Raw genomic sequence first — 18,575 nt, forward strand, 5'->3', positions numbered from 1 at the left:
TAGGTGAAGATTAAAACAAAACAAATAAAGCTGAAGACCTGGCACTAGCACCAGCCTGCCTTGCTTCATAGCTGGGCCTAGCCCAGGCACCTCAAGACCAATATAAATAGCAAATAGCATTCTGCAGATACCCGTAACTCCTGCTGGGGAGACCCAGGCAGGGGTGGACTTTTCACCTCCCTTGAAGACCCTAGAGCCAGTACACTGTTGGACAGCTTCAAAACATAGTAGATTACAACTCTACACATCCATAAAAGACTCCAAATCCCTACTGAAGCAAGTGGTTCTCCAAAGGGATGTCTCCTACACAGCAGCTCTCCCACTGTAGTACCAGCTGATCCTCACAGGCAATTGGCCTGGAGGTCAATTCCTCCCAGTGACACCAACAACAATCAAGGCTCAACTACTAGACTGTGCACATAGTCCTCACAGGGGCACATCTAGAGTGCCAGCTCAGGTGACTGCGGAGTCTGAGCCACTGAGCCCTACAGGAGGACACTTACTACACAAAGTCACTATCAATTCCAGGAAACATAGCAGCTCTATGTAATACATAGAAACAAACACAAGGAAGCAGCCAAAATGCAGAGACAAAGAAACATGTCACAAATGAAAGAAATGGAAGCAAGCAAACTACTGGATACAGAGTTCAAAACCATGGTTATAGGGTTACTCAAGGATTTTCATACAAATTTCAAGAATCTTAGTGAGAATGTCAAAGGCATGAAAAAGGACTAGTCAGAGATTAAGCATATACTAATTGAAATAAAGAATAATTTATAAGGATTCAACAGTAGAGTAGAGGATTCTGAGAATCAAATCAAGGATTTGGAATATGAGGAAGCAAAAAATATCCGATTAGAAGAGCAAAAAAAAAAAGAATACAAAAAGTATGAAGATAGTGTAAGAAGCCTTAGGGACTACTTCAAGTGTACCAACATTTGATTTGTGGGGGTGCCAGAAAAAGAAGAGAGAGAGCAAGATATGTATTGAAAACCTATTTGAAGAAATGATGACAGAAAATTTCCCCTACCTGGTGAAAGAAATAGACTTACAAGTACAGGAAGCGCAGAGAGTCCCAAACAAAGGGGAACTCAAAGAGGTCTACACCAAGCACATCATAATTAAAATGCCAAAGATTAAACACAAAGAGAGAATCTTAAAAGCAGCTAATTACCTACAAGGGAGTGCCCATTTGATTGTCAGCTGATTTCTCAACACAGGCTTTGTAGGCTAGAAGGGAATGGCAAGAAATATTCAAAGTGATGAAAAGTAAGGACCTATAATCAAAATTACTCTACCCAGCAAACCTATCATTTAGAATTGATGGTCAGAGCTTCACAGACAATCAAAAGTTAAAGGAACTCATCCCTATAAGCCAGCATTATACAAAATGTTGAAAAGTATTTTTTAAAAGTGGAAGAAGAAAGAGAAAGAAGAAGAAAGAAGAAGGAAGAGGAGGAGGAGGAGGAGCAGGAAAAGAAGAACAGATAAAAAGTATGAATAATAAAATGGCAACAAATACATGTCTTTCAACAATCAAGTCTAAAATAAAAATAAAAAATGAACAAGAAATATAATGAACAAATAACCTGGTGAATAAAACAGAATCAGAGGCATGGAAGCATGGAATAGGCTGAGGAATCTCAGAGGGAAGTTGGAGGGAGGGAAGATCTTACCTAAAGATACAGATAATAGGGTGGTGAAGGGGCAAGGTAGGGACCAGGTACAGGGGCACAATGTGTGTGTGTTGGGGAGAGGGACATCTAATATAATGAAGTGAAATATGTGACACTGGCACCAAAACAAACTGAAAGATTATTCCCTGCTTATCTTTCTCTACCTCTCTTTTAAAAAATTTACACCATTAACATTTCAAAAAATAATTTAAGCCATAATTTGATTATCTATTCATTATAGATATGGACAGTCAATTAATAATACACCAATTAAAATAAACTTATCAATGATCAATAATAAGACATTTGCTAGGGTCTCTACACAATACAAACAATAGGTTATTAGGTTAAAAAATAAAATCACCTTTCTCAGATAGAACTGCAAACTCTTTAAAAACTAAATCAGAAAAAATACAAGTCAGATAATTCAATGCTTCTTTTTCAACAACTGGATTATTGAATTAGTATATTTTTATTCTGAGTGCTTTTCTTATTTTTTGATGGCTGCAAGTAACAAATTACAGTAAGCATACATATAGCATCAAAACAAATTTAATTCCAGATTCAGTACAAAGCTGCTTTTTATTCATCAAGGTCAAATCTTGGTGGCTTCACAAACTTAAATAAATTAGGTGTTAAGCAGGCACATCTCTGAGGAACCTAAGGATGTTCTCATTTGCAATTCTCAGCATCTCTTATTATTTATTGCTAAAGAAATAACTGATTAACTTTGTCATCTTTGCTCCATGTTATTTTTTCCTCCAACTGAAGCAATCTGTCCTCTTTTGTGATCATTGATCAGACCTATTTAAGATGTTGTCTTTGATCACAGTCATGGGGAGCTTGTCATCTTAGGCTTTGATGAAACATTGCTCCACTATAATTTTATGGAAGGGAAAGAGTCTGAAATGATCATTGACAGTCAACAAAGATGAGCAAACTTACTAAGATTTTGTACTTTTCTTTGACAGCATAATCAGTAAGCATCAGTAATGCACCAAAAGTTAACTAGTATAGGTTTTGTTTAAACGTACAAATATGTATTATACAAAACCCTCCTTTTTCAATCAGTGCTAGCTAATTTTCCATGAAGAAAAAAACATTGTAGATCAGAAGATGAATTTATAAGTTTTGAAATATTTTCCTTATATTCATCCATTGTTGTGGTCTGATAAATTCTTGGTAATCAATTAAATTTGCATTTGTATTAGATTTTACTTTAGAAAACACATAAAAAACACAGTCAATACATATAATTCTAAAACATTAAACACCATAAAAAAAATTACACGCCTCTAGGTTTTTATTAATCTCATTTCAACACCAGAGGCTGAAAGTATATAAAAATCACTCCAAATCTCTTGCACATGACAACCTCATAAATTATTCAACTCATTAGTATTACTAAGAAGCATGAAAAACTCCATCAGTGTTACAGATGTTTTCCAACTGAAAAAGGTCAACCAAAAGTTTTAATAATGAAATCAAAAGAAAAGCTTTACAAAGTAAATATGAAATAAAAGTACTGTCCTTATGTTTCCTTGAAAATATATCCAATTGTGATTATTTGATTATTTAAAAGAAATTTAACTATTTGTCTTGTGGCTCAAAATACATTGCCTAAAGAGAAAGTTAAAAAATCCAAATTATGGCTGATTTATATCATCTATCACATGAGAGTCCAACTATAATTTAATTAAAATATTTGACTCATTTTAAGGGAAAAAATCAAATAATTAAAATATTTTCACTAAAACATTAAGTTTGCTAATTCAGTTTCATTTACATTATGTTACTACTAGAGGCCCAGTGCATGAATTCATCCACCAGTGGGGTCCCTTGGCCTGGCCTGCGGGATTAGGCCCAAACTGGCTCTCTGACATTTTCTGAGGGGTCCTGGATTGCGAGAAGGCACAGGTCATGCTGAGGGACCCCACCGGTGCACGATCAGGGCAGGAGAGGGATGTGGGAGGTTGGCTAGCCAGGGAGGGACTGTGGGAGGTCAACAGGGTATGTTCGGCCCATTTTGCTCAGTCCCAAAAAGCCAGATCCCAGAAGTAAGTTAACCTACTGGTCAGAGCATCTGCCCCCTGGTGACTAGTGTACGTCATAGCAGCTGGTTGACCAGTAGACTGACTGCCTCCTGGTGGTCAGTACACATCATAGCAAGTGGTTGAGTGGCCTCAGCCTATCATTAGCATATTATGCTTTGATTGGTTGAATGGATGACTGGACATTAGCATATTTGGATTTTATTATACAGCATAGGCTCACATTCTTTTTTTAAAAAATAAATCTTTATTACTCAGATTATTACAACTGTTCCTCTTCCCCCCTCCGCCCCCCATAGCTCCCTTCCACCCAGTTCACACCCCACCCTATGCCCTTACCCTCCACCCCCAACTGCCCTCATCCATAGGAGTAAGGTTTTTGTCCAATCTCTTCCTGCAAACCCCATACCCCCTTCCACCTGAGAATTGCCAGTCCACTCCCTTTCTATGCCCTGATTCTATTATATTATTCTGTTCATCAGATTTTTTATTCACTTGATTTTTAGATTCACTTGATAGATATGTATTTGTTGTTACTTTGTTGTTCATAATTTTTATCTTTACCTTTTCTTCATCTTCCTCTTCTTAAAGAACACCCTTCTGCATTTCATATAATACTGGTTTGGTGGTGATGAACTTCTTTAGTTTTTTCTTATTTGTGAAGCTCTTTATCTGACCTTCAATTCTAAATGATAGCTTTGCTGGGTAGAGTAATTTTGGTTGTAGGTTCTTGCTATTAATCACTTTGAATATTTCTTGCCACTCCCTTTTGACCTACATAGTTTCTGTTGAGAAATCAGCTGACAGTCATATGGATACGCCCTGGTAGGTAACTAACTGTTTTTCTCTTGCTGCTTTTAAGATTCTCTCTTTGTCTTTTGCCCTTGGCATTTTAATTATGATGTGTTTTGGTGTGGTCCTCTTTGAATTCTTCTTGTTTGGGGTTCTTTGCACTTCCTGGACTTGTAAGTCTATTTCTTTTACCAGGTAGGGGAAGTTTTCTGTCATAATTTCTTCAAATAGATTTTCAATATCTTGCTCTTTCTCTTCTTCTGGAACCCCCCATAATTCAAATGTTGGTACACCTGAAGTTGTCCCAGAGGCTATCTCTATATTTTTGGATTTGTTTTTCCTTCTTGCTTTTACAGTTGGGTGTTTTTTGCTTCTTCATATTTCAAATCTTTGACTTGATTCTTGAGATTCCCTAGCCTGCTGTTGAATCTCTATGTATTATTCTTTTTTTCTTTTTTTTTCCCAAACTGTATCCAGCTTTATTAAAGATACTTTTCATAAACAATCATGGTATTTCAGGCAAGACATGGGCAGACAATCATTAACAGTACACAACAATTTTCAAACTCCCTTATTCAATGAACTACTAAAATCAGAAAACCACTATAAAACCCAATGAAGTCTTAATCTGATGCTCTGAACAGGAAAAGTTTAGAGTGAGGGTTGACATTTCACATTAAACATGTTGTTTAACAACTTTTCACAAGCTGACCCTGAATTTCAGGAAATGTAATGAAAATGGCAGAGAATATCAATCTGTAGATCCACAATCTAAAAAAAGAACTGCTTCTCTTTTGAGGAATGTCATCTCAACGGTGACACTGGAAAATCCAGTTTGCCCAACATACTGGAAATCAATTTTTTTAGATCAGATCCCAGTAGGTCTCTGGGCTTAAGACAGCCAAAGTCTATGCTTATAGTGGAGAGGGAGAAAAGGGCATAAACATGAATTTTAGTTTTCCCACACGACAAGGTGTTTGTGCCAAGATGGCTAATGTGTGCCAACATCAAGAGATCCCTCCTCCCAGGAACCAAGAGAAATTTTCCCAAAACTAGAAGGGAAAGGTATTTCTCCCCTATGTCAATCTAGCTTTGAAGATATTCTATTAGTACTATATGTCTTTCCCAAAAAAAATAACAATGAAGTGTTCTGTGTGCTAACAACACAGCTTAAAAAAAATAAAACAAAATTCTGCATTTTTACAAAACTTGATTTAAAAAAATAGTATTTCAAACTGTACAGTCACCAGAAATACAGTTATCAAAAATGCACATACTTCACTTGGCATCTCCAGCACCTTCAGCTTTCTGTGACTGGTCTGTTTTGGCATCTCCATTATCTGCAGGATTATTTCCACCTTTGCCAGCATCAGCTTTCCCCTTTTTCCCTTTCGGTACATTCTCTCCCTTCTTTGCAGGGGCCTTTTTAGGCTTGGGCTCTGGCTTTGGAGGAGCAGGTTTAGCTGATAACCTGGCAGATCTTCTCTGTGGTTCATCCTTCACCTTGGCTTTATCTCCTTTAGTATCCCCTTCATCCTTTCTCTTGGGTATGATGGCAATGGTGGCGGGACATCTGAGTGGGACACAGGGGTGCAGCAGTGTGCAGGCCTTGCTCAGTTTGGGGGTTGATCTCCTCTCCTCACACTGCTCCTGAATATTATTCTTTATTTCAGTCAATGTATGCTTAATTTCTGATTGGTCCTTTTTCATATTCTTAAAAAATCTCACTAAATTTCTCAGAGGTTTCTAGAAGATTCTTGAGTAACTTTATAACCATAGTTTTGAACTCTATATCCAGTAGTTTGCTTTCCTCCATTTCTTTCATTTGTGGTATGTTTCTCTGTCTCTGCATTTTGGTAGCTTCCCTGTTTTGATAGAGTGGCTTTGCATGCTAGGTGTCCTATAGGGCCCAGTGACTCAGGCTCCCGTTACCTGAGGTGGATGCTCTAGGTGCACCTCTGTGTGGTCTGTGTGCACAATCTTGTTGTAGTTGAGCCTTGATTGCTGTTTGTATCACTGGGAGGAATTGACCTCCAGGCCAATTGGCTGTGAGGACCAACTGTGTCTACAATGGGAGAATTGCTGTGCGGGAGACACCCTTATGGGACAGGACTTGCTTCAGTGGGGTTTTGATGATCACTGAGTCTGCCTCTTGAGAGTGTCACTTATGGATATGAAGAGTTGTAATCTGGAATAGTCTGACACTGACCACTGGTTACACTGGCTCTTGAATCTCCAGTCAGCCACTGCCTGAGGCCACCCAGCAGGAGCTACAGAGAGATCTGCAGATTCCTCTTCTTTGTTTGGGGTTTGGAAGTGCCCAGATGAGACTCAGCCATGAATCAATGCAGGCTGCTGCTGTTGGGTTTTTGGCCTTCATTTGGAACTTAGGAGCTCTCTGACCTAGGTGCAGTTTGTTAGGTTTTAGGCTGCGAAAGGACAGGCCATTCACATGCAAAACCTGCCGCACACAGCTTGGGTGGGGTTATAAATTGGGTGTGGTGCGGTCTCAGGGAATCACCAAGACAGAACAAACAGCAATGGCCTGGAGAGGTCTCTGGGTCTCTGTGTCCCATGGCCCCAGTGCAGGAACAATGATTGCTGTGAGCATTTCCGAGAGAAAGCCACTGTCGTGTTCTGGCCCAATGCCAGACAGTCCAGTTTCTCCCCATATGAGTCTAGGTCCGCAGAATCTCACCCAGAACAGGAGTTCAGAATAATTGGGATCTTGTATCTCCCTCCTAATAGAAAAAAAAACGACAGCACACACAGTTGCCAGCCCATTTCACACATATCTTTGCACCTTCTACCAGTCTCAATGTGCTTTCTTTCTTTCCTTCTAGTTGTAGAATTTCCACTCAGCCAGCTTTCCCATGGTTCTGGATATTTGTTTTGTTTCTTTGTTGAAGTTTTGATGTGGTTGTCAGAGGCAGCAAATTCAGGTGTTTATCTAAGCCACCATCTTGATTGTTCAGGCTCACATTCTTAACACATAGTGTACTACAGGAACAGATAGACTTGACCAGTGTTCAAATACCAGGGATTGCTTTGATAACCATGTAAATAATCCCTACTTAAGTAATTTAAGATAATTTCCTCAGCTTGTACAATTTTAAAATTCTGAAAACTTTGATCACTATTTCAAATACTTCTAGCTTACTGAAAGTCCATTCATAAAATATTCTTTCATTTCTAAAACATTTTGCTACAATATAGATAAATATAAAAATATTTTGACCAAAGATTATAGCAGTTTCTATTTTCAAGATAGGGTTTTTAGGAAAATTAAGATACTGTAATTATTTAATACAGAGGAAGAAATAAATTGTATTCCAATTTGTTCCTGAAGCTCTTCCAAAACTTTTAGATTTGTGCTATAATTATATCCTTTACCTATGTCTATATAAACCATAATATTCAATCATTTGGATCTTAGTCTAATACACCACCAGATTTAAAGATACTTAAACACATTTATATGTTTAAAGGCAGGTAGAGGGGCCAGATGAAGGGCTGAGTTTCTTTACTTTTATATAAATGTTCTTACAATATGTGAATATAAAAGTTTTCTTTAAAATATAGAAAAAGTCTTCAAATAAGTTTTTCAACATCTTTGTTTTTAAAAATGTGTTTTTATAGGTTTTATATAGAGAGAAGAAAGAAGGAGGAGAGAAATACCAATAGGCTGCCTATACACTCCCTACTGGGCACGTTACATAACCTTTTTCTGGTGCATGGAAGATGCTCAATTTCTGAGCCATACCTGCCACAGTTCAATATCTATTTTTATTAGATGAACTACTTTGTAATAATTATTGACTTTTCCTATTTCTTTTGCAGAAATATTTTGTACATAGTTTAGAAGGCAGAGTTTGAAAAAATGTACAATACATTTTCCTCTTGGTGGTTTGTAATTCTTCCTTCTATTTATATGTATGGATCACTTCAGGGAATATTTTCCAGTCACTTCCTCCATATTTGGCTCCCTACTTTCTATTCACTTTCAAAAGTCTTTAGATGCGAACCATGATGAAGGTTGAAGAGTCATGCTCTAGAATTGGTTTTGGGAGTATAATTGTATTAGTTCTTTTTTAGTCTTCCATTAGACAACCTTAAACCTGAGGATGACCACATAATAATTCTGGCCTAAGTACAATGTAGATTTCTTGGATATTTCATAGCATGCATGTGGTCTTTCTTTTAAATATGAATAAAATAAGAATTTACTCCTCTTTAAATTTATCAAAGAATCCAACAAACAAGAGTTAATAGCTTCTGATAATGCTGATGATGCAGTATTTAAAATTCATAAATGAGCCCTAACTGGTTTGGATCAGTGGATAGAGTGTCAGCCTGCAGACTGAAGGGTCCCAGGTTTGATTCCGGACAAGGGCATGTACCTTGGTTTCGGGTACATCCCCAGTAGGAGGTATGCAGGAAGCAGCTGATCGAATATTTATTATAAAAGTCCCTGACAGACCCCTTTAAAAAAAATCATCACTCAAGGACATACTTAGAGAGAGAAGAAGAGGAACCAGGAGGGAGGGAGAAGAGAGAGAGGGAAGGAGGGAGAGAAGGAGAGAGAGAGGGGGAGAGATAGAGAGAGAGAGAGAGAGAGAGCGAGAGAGAGAGAGAGACTGAGAAAGAGAGAGAAGCATTGAACAGTTGCCTTCCATATGCTTCCCAAATGGGGATGAAACCCACTACCCAGGTACACACATGTCCTGACTGGGAACCTTTTAGTACACAGGAGGATGCCGAACCAACTGAGCCACTCCAGCCAAATTTTCCCTATTAGATCCTTTTTTGAAGCAACCCATAGAATACTGAATGTAGTAGAATACTTTGTGAATCCTATAAATAATTCAAGGTTTGGTAAATCAGCATCACTTATAATATTACTTCTATTGTAACCTTTACCATAAATCGTCTGCAGGTATTTCTCATTTCAAAGGACATGAATTCAAGGTGAATTGGTCAAAAATTCTAAATTTTTGTGTATATGAAGTGAAGTTTTAATGATTTTTAAGTTCCTATTATAAAGCACTTTAAGTAGCTAATTTTAAGAATCTCTTCTATAGAGCACAAAAATAATACCTCATTTTTAAGTTGGTACTAAGTCCTTAGGTGCTAACTTCCTTAGGTGATCTTCTGAGTTCATTAAAGAAATCTATAGAACAGGTCAACTATAATTTTTCCTATTATATAGTTTCCTGTAGTTCCTTTTACTGTATAAAGTTACTATATTAGATATAATAGTTTCATATGAAATCCTCACATATTTGTTTATATTTTGAGCCTTACTAAGTTATAGCAATTCACATACAATTTGAGCAACAAATTTTAAAAGCTTTGCACATTTCCTTTTTACCAGAATTAAATATTTTCTCCACTCAATCCATCAAGAACATGAATGTTATTAAAGTTTATAAAGTAAGGTAAATTTTAAAACAAATGGCTAATTTATTACTCTCAAATGAATGAAAATTAATATAAAAACATGAGTAATTTTAAGAACAAAAGTAGTTAATAATAAAAATATATGGATGGTATTCATTAAGTATTTTCCCAAGTGTATATGGTTTAAAAAATTCTGATCGATCAAACTTAACTTGCAAAGAGCATTTAAAAATGTGTAAATAGACAAAATGCTCATATGAATACTTCTTAGTAAATAGCAATGAAAAGTAACAGCATTTTTTTTTTTTAATTTTAGAGAGAGAAACATTGATCAGTTGGCCATAGAATCCACAACCCAGGTATGTACCCTGACCAGGAATCAACCCTGTCACCTTTAGGTGCATGGTTCAAGGCTCCGACCAACTGAGCCACACCAGTTAGGGCAAAAGTAACAACATTTTAATTACATTACAAAATATTTTTGGTATTTACTATTTATTATATTATAAAGGACAATTTAGGGTACAGTCCTACTGTAATGTGTTAATTGATAATATTTTTAATGTGGGATAATCTTTCTCAAACTTTATTTGCAACCCACTGGAAGATTGGGGCTTAAATGAGCATATTTTTAGCAGGATTTATTTTATTTTTACTAAAAGGAATAGAATAGAACAGAATAGAACAGAATAGAATAGAATAGAATAGGATTAGTAATGAGATTATTAATAAGACATTTGCTTCATTTAAATACAACCTTTTACATGTGTGTATATGTATATAAAGTATATATGTGTATACATATTTCATATACTTATGTGTATTCACACAATGTACATATGTGTGTATATACAAACAAATAAATATAGACACAAATATAAGTAAAATATATATATAAGTCTGGGTACATGATTACCAACAGTACAATAGTTTTCACCTTGGGTCCTGGTCACCAAAGTTTGAAAGACACTGAAAAAGAAGCTGAGTATATTCTTGTTTTAGGCTGTATGAGAAGAATTTTGGGTAATAACTAACTATGTGTAGCTGTTTAATCTCTTAGAAGTTGAAGGAACTAAAAAACATCCAGCAGGCAAATACTGGGTTTATTCATTGTAGCCTACCTACATGACGCTGAAGGATAAAGTAGAGCATAATATTTACTTATGACATGAAAATTTTTAATGCTAGTGAAAAAAATGACTTAGCAAACAAGAAATGTAATGTTGCCACAGTGGTACTAACCATACTCTATTGCAGCCTTGAGTAATGCTTCAGCGTGAGTGGAGCCAAATGCATTACGAACAAATCGTCTCCTTCTACGAAGATCATCTTCCCAGTAATCCAAACGCCAGAAATCATGTAATTGGCTATTAATGGGAAAACAAAGAGAGAATAATATACTATTACTAATAATGTATAACTGAACACTTTTCTTCTATAAAATTAAATATTTATTTGATCTCACTAGAAAATTAAGACAATTTTGAGATATTTATAATTTTATTTGTATATATATGTTTATAAATGAACACAACTTAAAATAGTAACATTCTCTGATTTAAGCATTATAATACTCAGCTCTCCTTTCTTTTTAATGTTCTTCCTTCTCCTAAAAAACCCACATTAATCATGGGGAGTTTAGTAATAAATGTAGCATCAAATTACAAGTATTAATGTCAGTTTGCATTCTTTTACAATATTTTTAACAAGGCTTGTAAATCACAGGATAGATCTCACTACAAAGAGTGTGCAATTTAATGACTCTGGTTTCACAGTAGACAGAATTAAGAACTATAAAATACTGCTCACTTGGATTTGGTGGAACAAAGTAATGTGGTGAAATATTCATTGAAATAATTCCCTGCTGCCCACAGCAACCTGAGAAAAGTGCAATTTTATCCATTATTAATAATACTGAATTAGGGCTGCAAAAGTTCCAGTATGTGGTAATTGTCTTGGTAAATTATTATTCTAATGCTAACAGAGTTATTGGATGATTTTACAGCTTTCAGCTAATATAAAACATTAACAATCATGGCCATCATTGAGTAACATCGTCTAAACTGTGTTACACTCTAAACCAATATTAAAAATCCATTTGATATGCCACAAACTACTGAAGTGTGTTCATTGTATATCAATGGAATATTTCAGATATTCCCCCCAATTTAATTTCAATACAAATTGATAATAAATGCACTGCTTGAGAAGCCTGTTTTCCTCTATATAGTATTTGGAATAATTAATTTTTAAAAACATTTCAGATTTTATAGCTATAAATTTTGTTTTCTATAACTTAATTATAAAGCCATAATGTATGGAATCTATAATAATAAAAGTGTAATATGTTAATTAGACTGGACGTCCTTTCAGATGAAGCTGGGCTGTGAGGGAAGGCAGGGTCCTGGGTGCCAGAGAGAAGCTGGTGTCGCCAGACAGGTGAAGGAAGGCCTACTCTTGCATAAATTTTGTGCATCAGAACTCTAGTATATAAATAACATTAAAATTATAAGCATTTGCAGTATATTCTAATATACTTATTTTTCTAAACATCATCATCATATTACTCAATTTTTGTCAAAATAATGATTACCTGATGAATAATTGTTACAAACAGTATAACTCTGTTATTAAGATAGGATAATTTATATTCTTACAAATACAGACTTATCCTAGTGGTTTAAGGAAAACCATAAATCTTGCTATAAATATTTTCCTTAAGTGTATGTTAAAATTAAGCAAATGAATTCACTGGAAGAAACCAGAAATTTACTATTTTTCTCAAATTCTAGCCATACACTTTTTTCTATTTCTCTCATTAAGTGCAACTGAAAAAAAAAATTGGACTTTATATATAAAACATTAGACATTATATATATATATAAAAACATGACTGGACAACAGAAGCAAACTGGCTAAAGACCTTGGAACTTTAAGAAACAACACAATAATAAGTTTTCTGGGCAATCTTTTCCTCTCATATATCCTACACCTTGAGGCAAAAAGTTCAGCAACCAGTTAGCCAATTAGTTCAGACTGCCCACCCCACCCCTCCAAAAAAAAAAAGAAAAAAAAGAAGGCTCCAACAAAAGTCTCTTTCTCTAGCCAAAGGAGCCAGAAAGAGACAGCCTAGGAAGACAGAAAATGTTTAGACAACTTCTGTATTTTTGCCAAATACCACAGGGAAACTGTGACCCCCATCTACTCACTCTAACAAAAGATGAACGGGAAGTCTAGATGTGAAGCTCACAAAGGTGTAATAAGATGCCCTAGCATCCTTTGATACCTGGGGTGGTATCAAAGAAGACCAAATAGGGATCCAGGACTTTCATTTCTGCTGGCTGGTAACAAGGTGCCCCACCCTCAAGCAACCAGTAGAGGCCACTTAGAAAGCCTGGAATTCCAGCCCCACTGAACAGTAATGAGGCATCTTTCCCTCTCCCCACTGACCAACAACAATAGGGCCACTCCCACTAGTGGACAGCAGGTGAGGCTCTGGAACTCCTACCCTGCCAGGCAGTAATGGGGAGCTACCCACTCCTTGGATATCAATGGAGCGGAAGTGGGAAACATAAATTTCTACTTTCACTTGGCAGTAAAGAGGGAGTGACTCCTACTTCCCATGGACGATGTCAGAGTAAGCCAACTGAAACAGAAGGCTTATATAAGATAAGATATCTCAGAAAATGTCCAGGTTTCAATCTCAAATTACTTATACAAAGAATGTGGATGATCTCAAATAGGTGAGATGACAGGAATGTTAGAATTTCCTGTCAAGAATTTTAAACTAGCCATGATAAAAATGCTTCATGAACAATTATGAACTTACCTGAAACAATGAAAAGAATAGAAAAATAGCAAAACCCCAAAAGTCTCAAACAAACAAACAAACAAACAAACAAAAAAGATGTAAAAGCACTACTAAATAGAATGTTATAAATGACACATACAATAACGAATAAAAAGCTCAGGGGAATGAAATGAACCAAAAAAGAATTAGTTAACTGAAAGACAGAATAATAGAAATTACCCAGTCTGAATAACAGAGAAAATGGACAAAAAAAGAAAAATTGAAGAGAGCATTGCAATATAAATGAATTATAACATCTAACATTTGGCTCACTGGAGTCCTGGAAGGTGATGAGAAAGAGAACAGGGCTAAAATACGTAATACCTAAAAAAACACACACACACACAAAAAAAAAAACAATGGCTTGAATGAATACTTCCCAAATTTTTTGGAAAAAAAAAAAAAAAATTCACCCTCCAAACCATACGGCTACAGATTTAAGAATTTGAAAACTCCAAACATAACAGACTCAAAGAAATTCATGCCAATGCACATCATAATTAAACTTCTGAAAACTAAGAAAATAAAAAATCTAAAAAAAACACCCAAAACAAAACAAAACAATACAAACAAACAAAAACCCCCACAAAAAACAGCCAAAGCACACATCACACTAAAAGCTATGGTGGCCAAAGGAAGTGGCAACATATTCATTATGTGCTGAAAGAAAAGAACTGTCAGCCCAGAATAATATTGATACAACCAGTGAAAATATCCTTCAGAAATAAAGTAGAAATGAAGATACTTTCAGATAAAGAAAAAGAAAATATTTGGTACCATTAGGTCTAGATTAAAAGAATGGCTAAAGCCACATCTATAAACAAAAGGAAAGCAATAAAAGAAGAAACATTGGAACAACAGGTGAAAGAAAGCAAAATATGAATAAATATAATAAGCTTTCATTTTTCTCTCGAGTTTTTTTTTATGTTTTACCGTAGAACCAAAAGGTATAACACTGATGTTCTGAATGTATACTGAGGTAATATTTAAGACAAATATAAATGAAAGAGACTAAAGAATGTAAGGAAAGGTACACCCACAGACTGAAAGGCTATCTATGCTAATAAAAGCCCTCGCACGATGCCTTCATGTCATTAGAAGATGGCCGCCCCCACATTATCACAAGATGGCCACCACTAGGTGGCCTGCAGCGAAGGGCAAATTGGGGCAATTGGGCTGGCAGGGGAGTGGTTAGGAGGTGATCAGGCTGGCAAGCAGAATGGTTAGGGGCAATCAGGCAGCCAGGCAGGCGAGCGGTTGGAGCTAGCAATCCCGGATTGTAAGAGGAATGTCTGAGGAGTCCCAGATTGGAGAGGGTGCAGGCCGGGCTGAGAAACACTCCCCCAGTGCATGAATTTTGTGCACTATACCTCTGGTGTATAAATATTCACACCAAGTGGGATAAGAAAAGATAACAAATAGCCACATATTGGTTTAAGTTAAATTTAGTTATTAGCTATGTTTTCCACAAGCACATGAAAAGAATTTATGATTTTCAGAACATTTATTTATTTATTTAGATACATTATTTATTTATTTAATAACTAGAGGCCTGGTGCATGGATTCATGCACTGGTGGGGGGTCCCTCAGCCTGGCCTGCGGGGATTAAGCCAAAACTGGCTCTCTGACATCACCTGAGGGGTCCCAGATTGCGAGAAGGTTCAGGCCAGGCCAAGGGACCCCAATGGTGCATGATAGGGGCCAGGGAGGGACCTCGGGATGGCTCCACAGTATGTCTGGCTCTTCTCACCCAATCCCAATGGAGACTGATTATGGGCCGACCAGCTGAGAGGGACTGCGGAAGGTTGGTCGGGTGGGGAGAGACCGAGGAAGGGCTCCAGGGTAAATCTGGCCCATCTTGCCTAGTCCTGATCAGCCAGACCCCAGCAGCAATCTAACCTACCAGTTGGAGAGTCTTCCCCCTGGTGGTCAGTGAGCTTCATAGCAACTGGTCAAATGGTTGAACAAATGGTCACATTGGGTGAGAAACAAAGATGAAACATCTATCAGCCACCTCCCACATGCCCCCTAAGCCTGCAATCCAGGACACCAGTAATGTAACCTACAATCCCTCAGTGTAGTAGAAGATGCTCAACCAACTGAGCCATAGCAGCCAAGGCTATTTTTTAGAATTTTTTAAAAGGATTAGAGGCTTATGACAAATTCTAGTAGGAAATGCTTATTCCCAATACAAAAATGCGTAAGTGAATGCAAAGTTTCATTAATTTATTTTATTTTCCAATAATATTAGTCAGTTGCCATATTATGGTCCTAGCAAATAAATGCAAAACTTTTTGTGTGCTCTCATTTTCAATGGTGATGACATCATAATCATATTAGACTCCTAAAGTTCTTCCAAATAAGATTAACAAAAATATTTCATATCAAATATAAATAATGGTTTTATAGAAAAGTTTACTTTTATAGATTTGTTATATAAAATCTAGACGTAACAGTGTTTGTGTTGCCTCTTTACCAAAATTATTGCCACTGTACATATTCTAGCATCAACACTGACTAGAGTCATATTAATAAAAGTGACATAATATGTTATATGCATACATTTGAGATCTGAGAAAAAACTAAATTCAGTTGCAGAGAAAATTAATTTACAAATTAACATGTGATTTTACCTAATGAAGATTTAGTAAGAACCTACTGCCTCATGGACAAGTTTAATAAGCACTGACAATAAAGTCTTAAACTAATATGTGTAAATTTGTTTTTAATTTTTATTTATTGATTTTAGAGAGAGGAAGGAAGAGAGAGAAAAGGAGAGAGAAAGATTTGTTGTTCCATTTATTTATTGATTGATTGGAGATTGAATCTGCAAAGTTGTCATATCAGAACAAAGCTCTAACCAACTGAGCTACAAGGGAGCTAAGAGTTACATTTCTTGATTTCACTCTTCTGAATATTTTAAGTATAGTTTTACAAGGATTATGGGGAGAACATAATTCTTGTAAAATATCCTTCTTGAAATCCATTCATTTTCCACATTTCCAAAATTCTGTATATATACACTATCCACTTAAAATTCTTATTTATCAATATACGCCTGTATAAAACTTTTAGTATACATACATATATCATCCTATGTAATAAAAGCATCTAATCAAAGCCTAATATGCAAATTGACCAAACCGAGGAATGACCGGTGGAACGACCAGTCGCTATGATGCACACTGACCACCAGGGGGCATATGCTTAATGCAGGAGCTTCCCACAGGCCAGCCAAGGTGGTACGGGGGGGGGGGGGGTTGTTGAGTGGGCAGCATCAGGCTGACCAAGATGGGTGCCAGTGAGATCTCACCGAAAGCCCCTCTGGTCCTCCACAAATTTGCCCAGATTGCTGGCCAGGCCTACGGGCCCTACCCATGCACAAATTTCGTGCATCAGGCCTCTAGTATTCTTATAAGCAAAGATTAGTATTAAATTGATATGGAGCTAAATAATAAAACTGGTTAAATCTGTAGAATTTATAATGAATTTCTGCATTTTTAAATTATCCTCATTATTCAAAATGTCTTTCTAAATTATGCCTCTCCGTTGTTTTTTTTAACACTCTTTTTAACACCTATGTTAACTGGCATACAATTGCAATTTCAAATTCTCCAACAGTACAACATACACAAAACTCAGTAATGAAGAAAAAGTTAGACACACTGTTTCACTAAATCTGTGGTTGGAAAACTACGGCTCTCGAGCCACATGCGGCTCTTTGGCCCCTTGAGTGTGGCTCTTCCACAAAATACCACGGCCTGGGCGAGTCTATTTTGAAGAAGTGGCATTAGAAGAAGTTTAAATTTAATAAATTTGGCTCTCAAAAGAAATTTCAATCGTACTACTGATATTTGGCTCCATTGACTAATGAGTTTGCACTAAGTTATTTCTAGAAACCTTCAAGCTACACATAAAGCTTTATTATGGTAGATGACAAATAATTTAAGGCTTTTCAGGTACGTTTTAGGCATGAGACCATTGCTCCTACTCTATGCTATAATATATAGCAACAATATTAACAAAATAGCAATATGAACATTGATAATATGGGATATAAAAATGTAGAGATAATATTGTTTGAAATTCTTCAAAGATATAAAATCTAAGATTTTAAAAGTGATACTTCTTTGCTAGTTTGATAAAAAGCGAAGTAATTTTCTAAAGATATGCTTAGGATACCTAGCAGCACATTTATAAGTTCCAAAATAGCACTGCCTTCTCACAGCAGTCCCCCACTTCACAAGAACCAGTTTTTCTGAACTTCAGTCCTTCAACTCATACTGGGACTTCTGAAAGGTTAGCAGTTAGTGCCTTAGTTCCTTAACCCTGCAGGCATAGATTCCCCAGTTGTTTGTTTAAGCTAGTATTTTAGCAAACATTGAAATTCCATTAGTTGCTAGTCTGGGAAAGGATAAAAAAATCTACTTTATAGAATGTAGTGTGTTTCATTTCTTTGTGTCTGAAAATGGATAAAAGTCTCAAAAACAAAACAAAACAAAACACATACACACACAAAAACACACAAGAGCACTGTTAAGGACCGTATTTTACCTTTGAGGTATCAGGAAAGAGCCAAAATACATTAACCCTGAGTGCCAACTGTATTGATTCAGAAAAAAAAATATTAGGACTGAATAGGTCTGAAGGCGGCTAACTTCCTGGGTATTTATTTCACTAGGACTATTTTACTGCAACTAGAAAAATAAGAACATGTGACTCAGAAGTCATAAATAAATGGATTTGTCTTATACAGCAATAAGTTTAAAAAATCAAAATATAAGTTAATATTAAAAAGCCAT

At 36.1% G+C, this 18,575-nt stretch overlaps 2 protein-coding genes across 7 annotated transcripts in view; both read right to left on the reverse strand.

The window, feature by feature from the left end:
• Window positions 1-18,575, reverse strand: part of NBEA (neurobeachin) — a 798,235-nt gene that overhangs the window by 309,823 nt on the left and 469,837 nt on the right. For all 6 annotated transcript variants that reach the window (XM_036455167.2, XM_036455161.2, XM_036455163.2 and 3 more), the window contains one exon: window positions 11,165-11,289. In XM_036455167.2, the coding sequence (XP_036311060.1) occupies window positions 11,165-11,289 (125 nt within the window). The remainder of the gene's footprint in view (window positions 1-11,164; window positions 11,290-18,575) is intronic.
• LOC118728480 (non-histone chromosomal protein HMG-17-like) lies at window positions 5,214-7,133 on the reverse strand. The gene is made up of 2 exons (XM_036455000.2): window positions 7,044-7,133; window positions 5,214-6,172 (listed from the first exon to the last, which is right to left on the reverse strand). Exons 1-2 carry the CDS (start codon window positions 7,131-7,133, stop codon window positions 5,801-5,803), a joined length of 462 nt encoding a protein of 153 aa, XP_036310893.1. The 3' UTR covers window positions 5,214-5,800.

The sequence above is a fragment of the Pipistrellus kuhlii genome, unplaced genomic scaffold, assembly GCF_014108245.1.
Source record: "Pipistrellus kuhlii isolate mPipKuh1 unplaced genomic scaffold, mPipKuh1.p scaffold_m20_p_3, whole genome shotgun sequence".
Classification (NCBI taxonomy): domain Eukaryota; kingdom Metazoa; phylum Chordata; class Mammalia; order Chiroptera; family Vespertilionidae; genus Pipistrellus; species Pipistrellus kuhlii.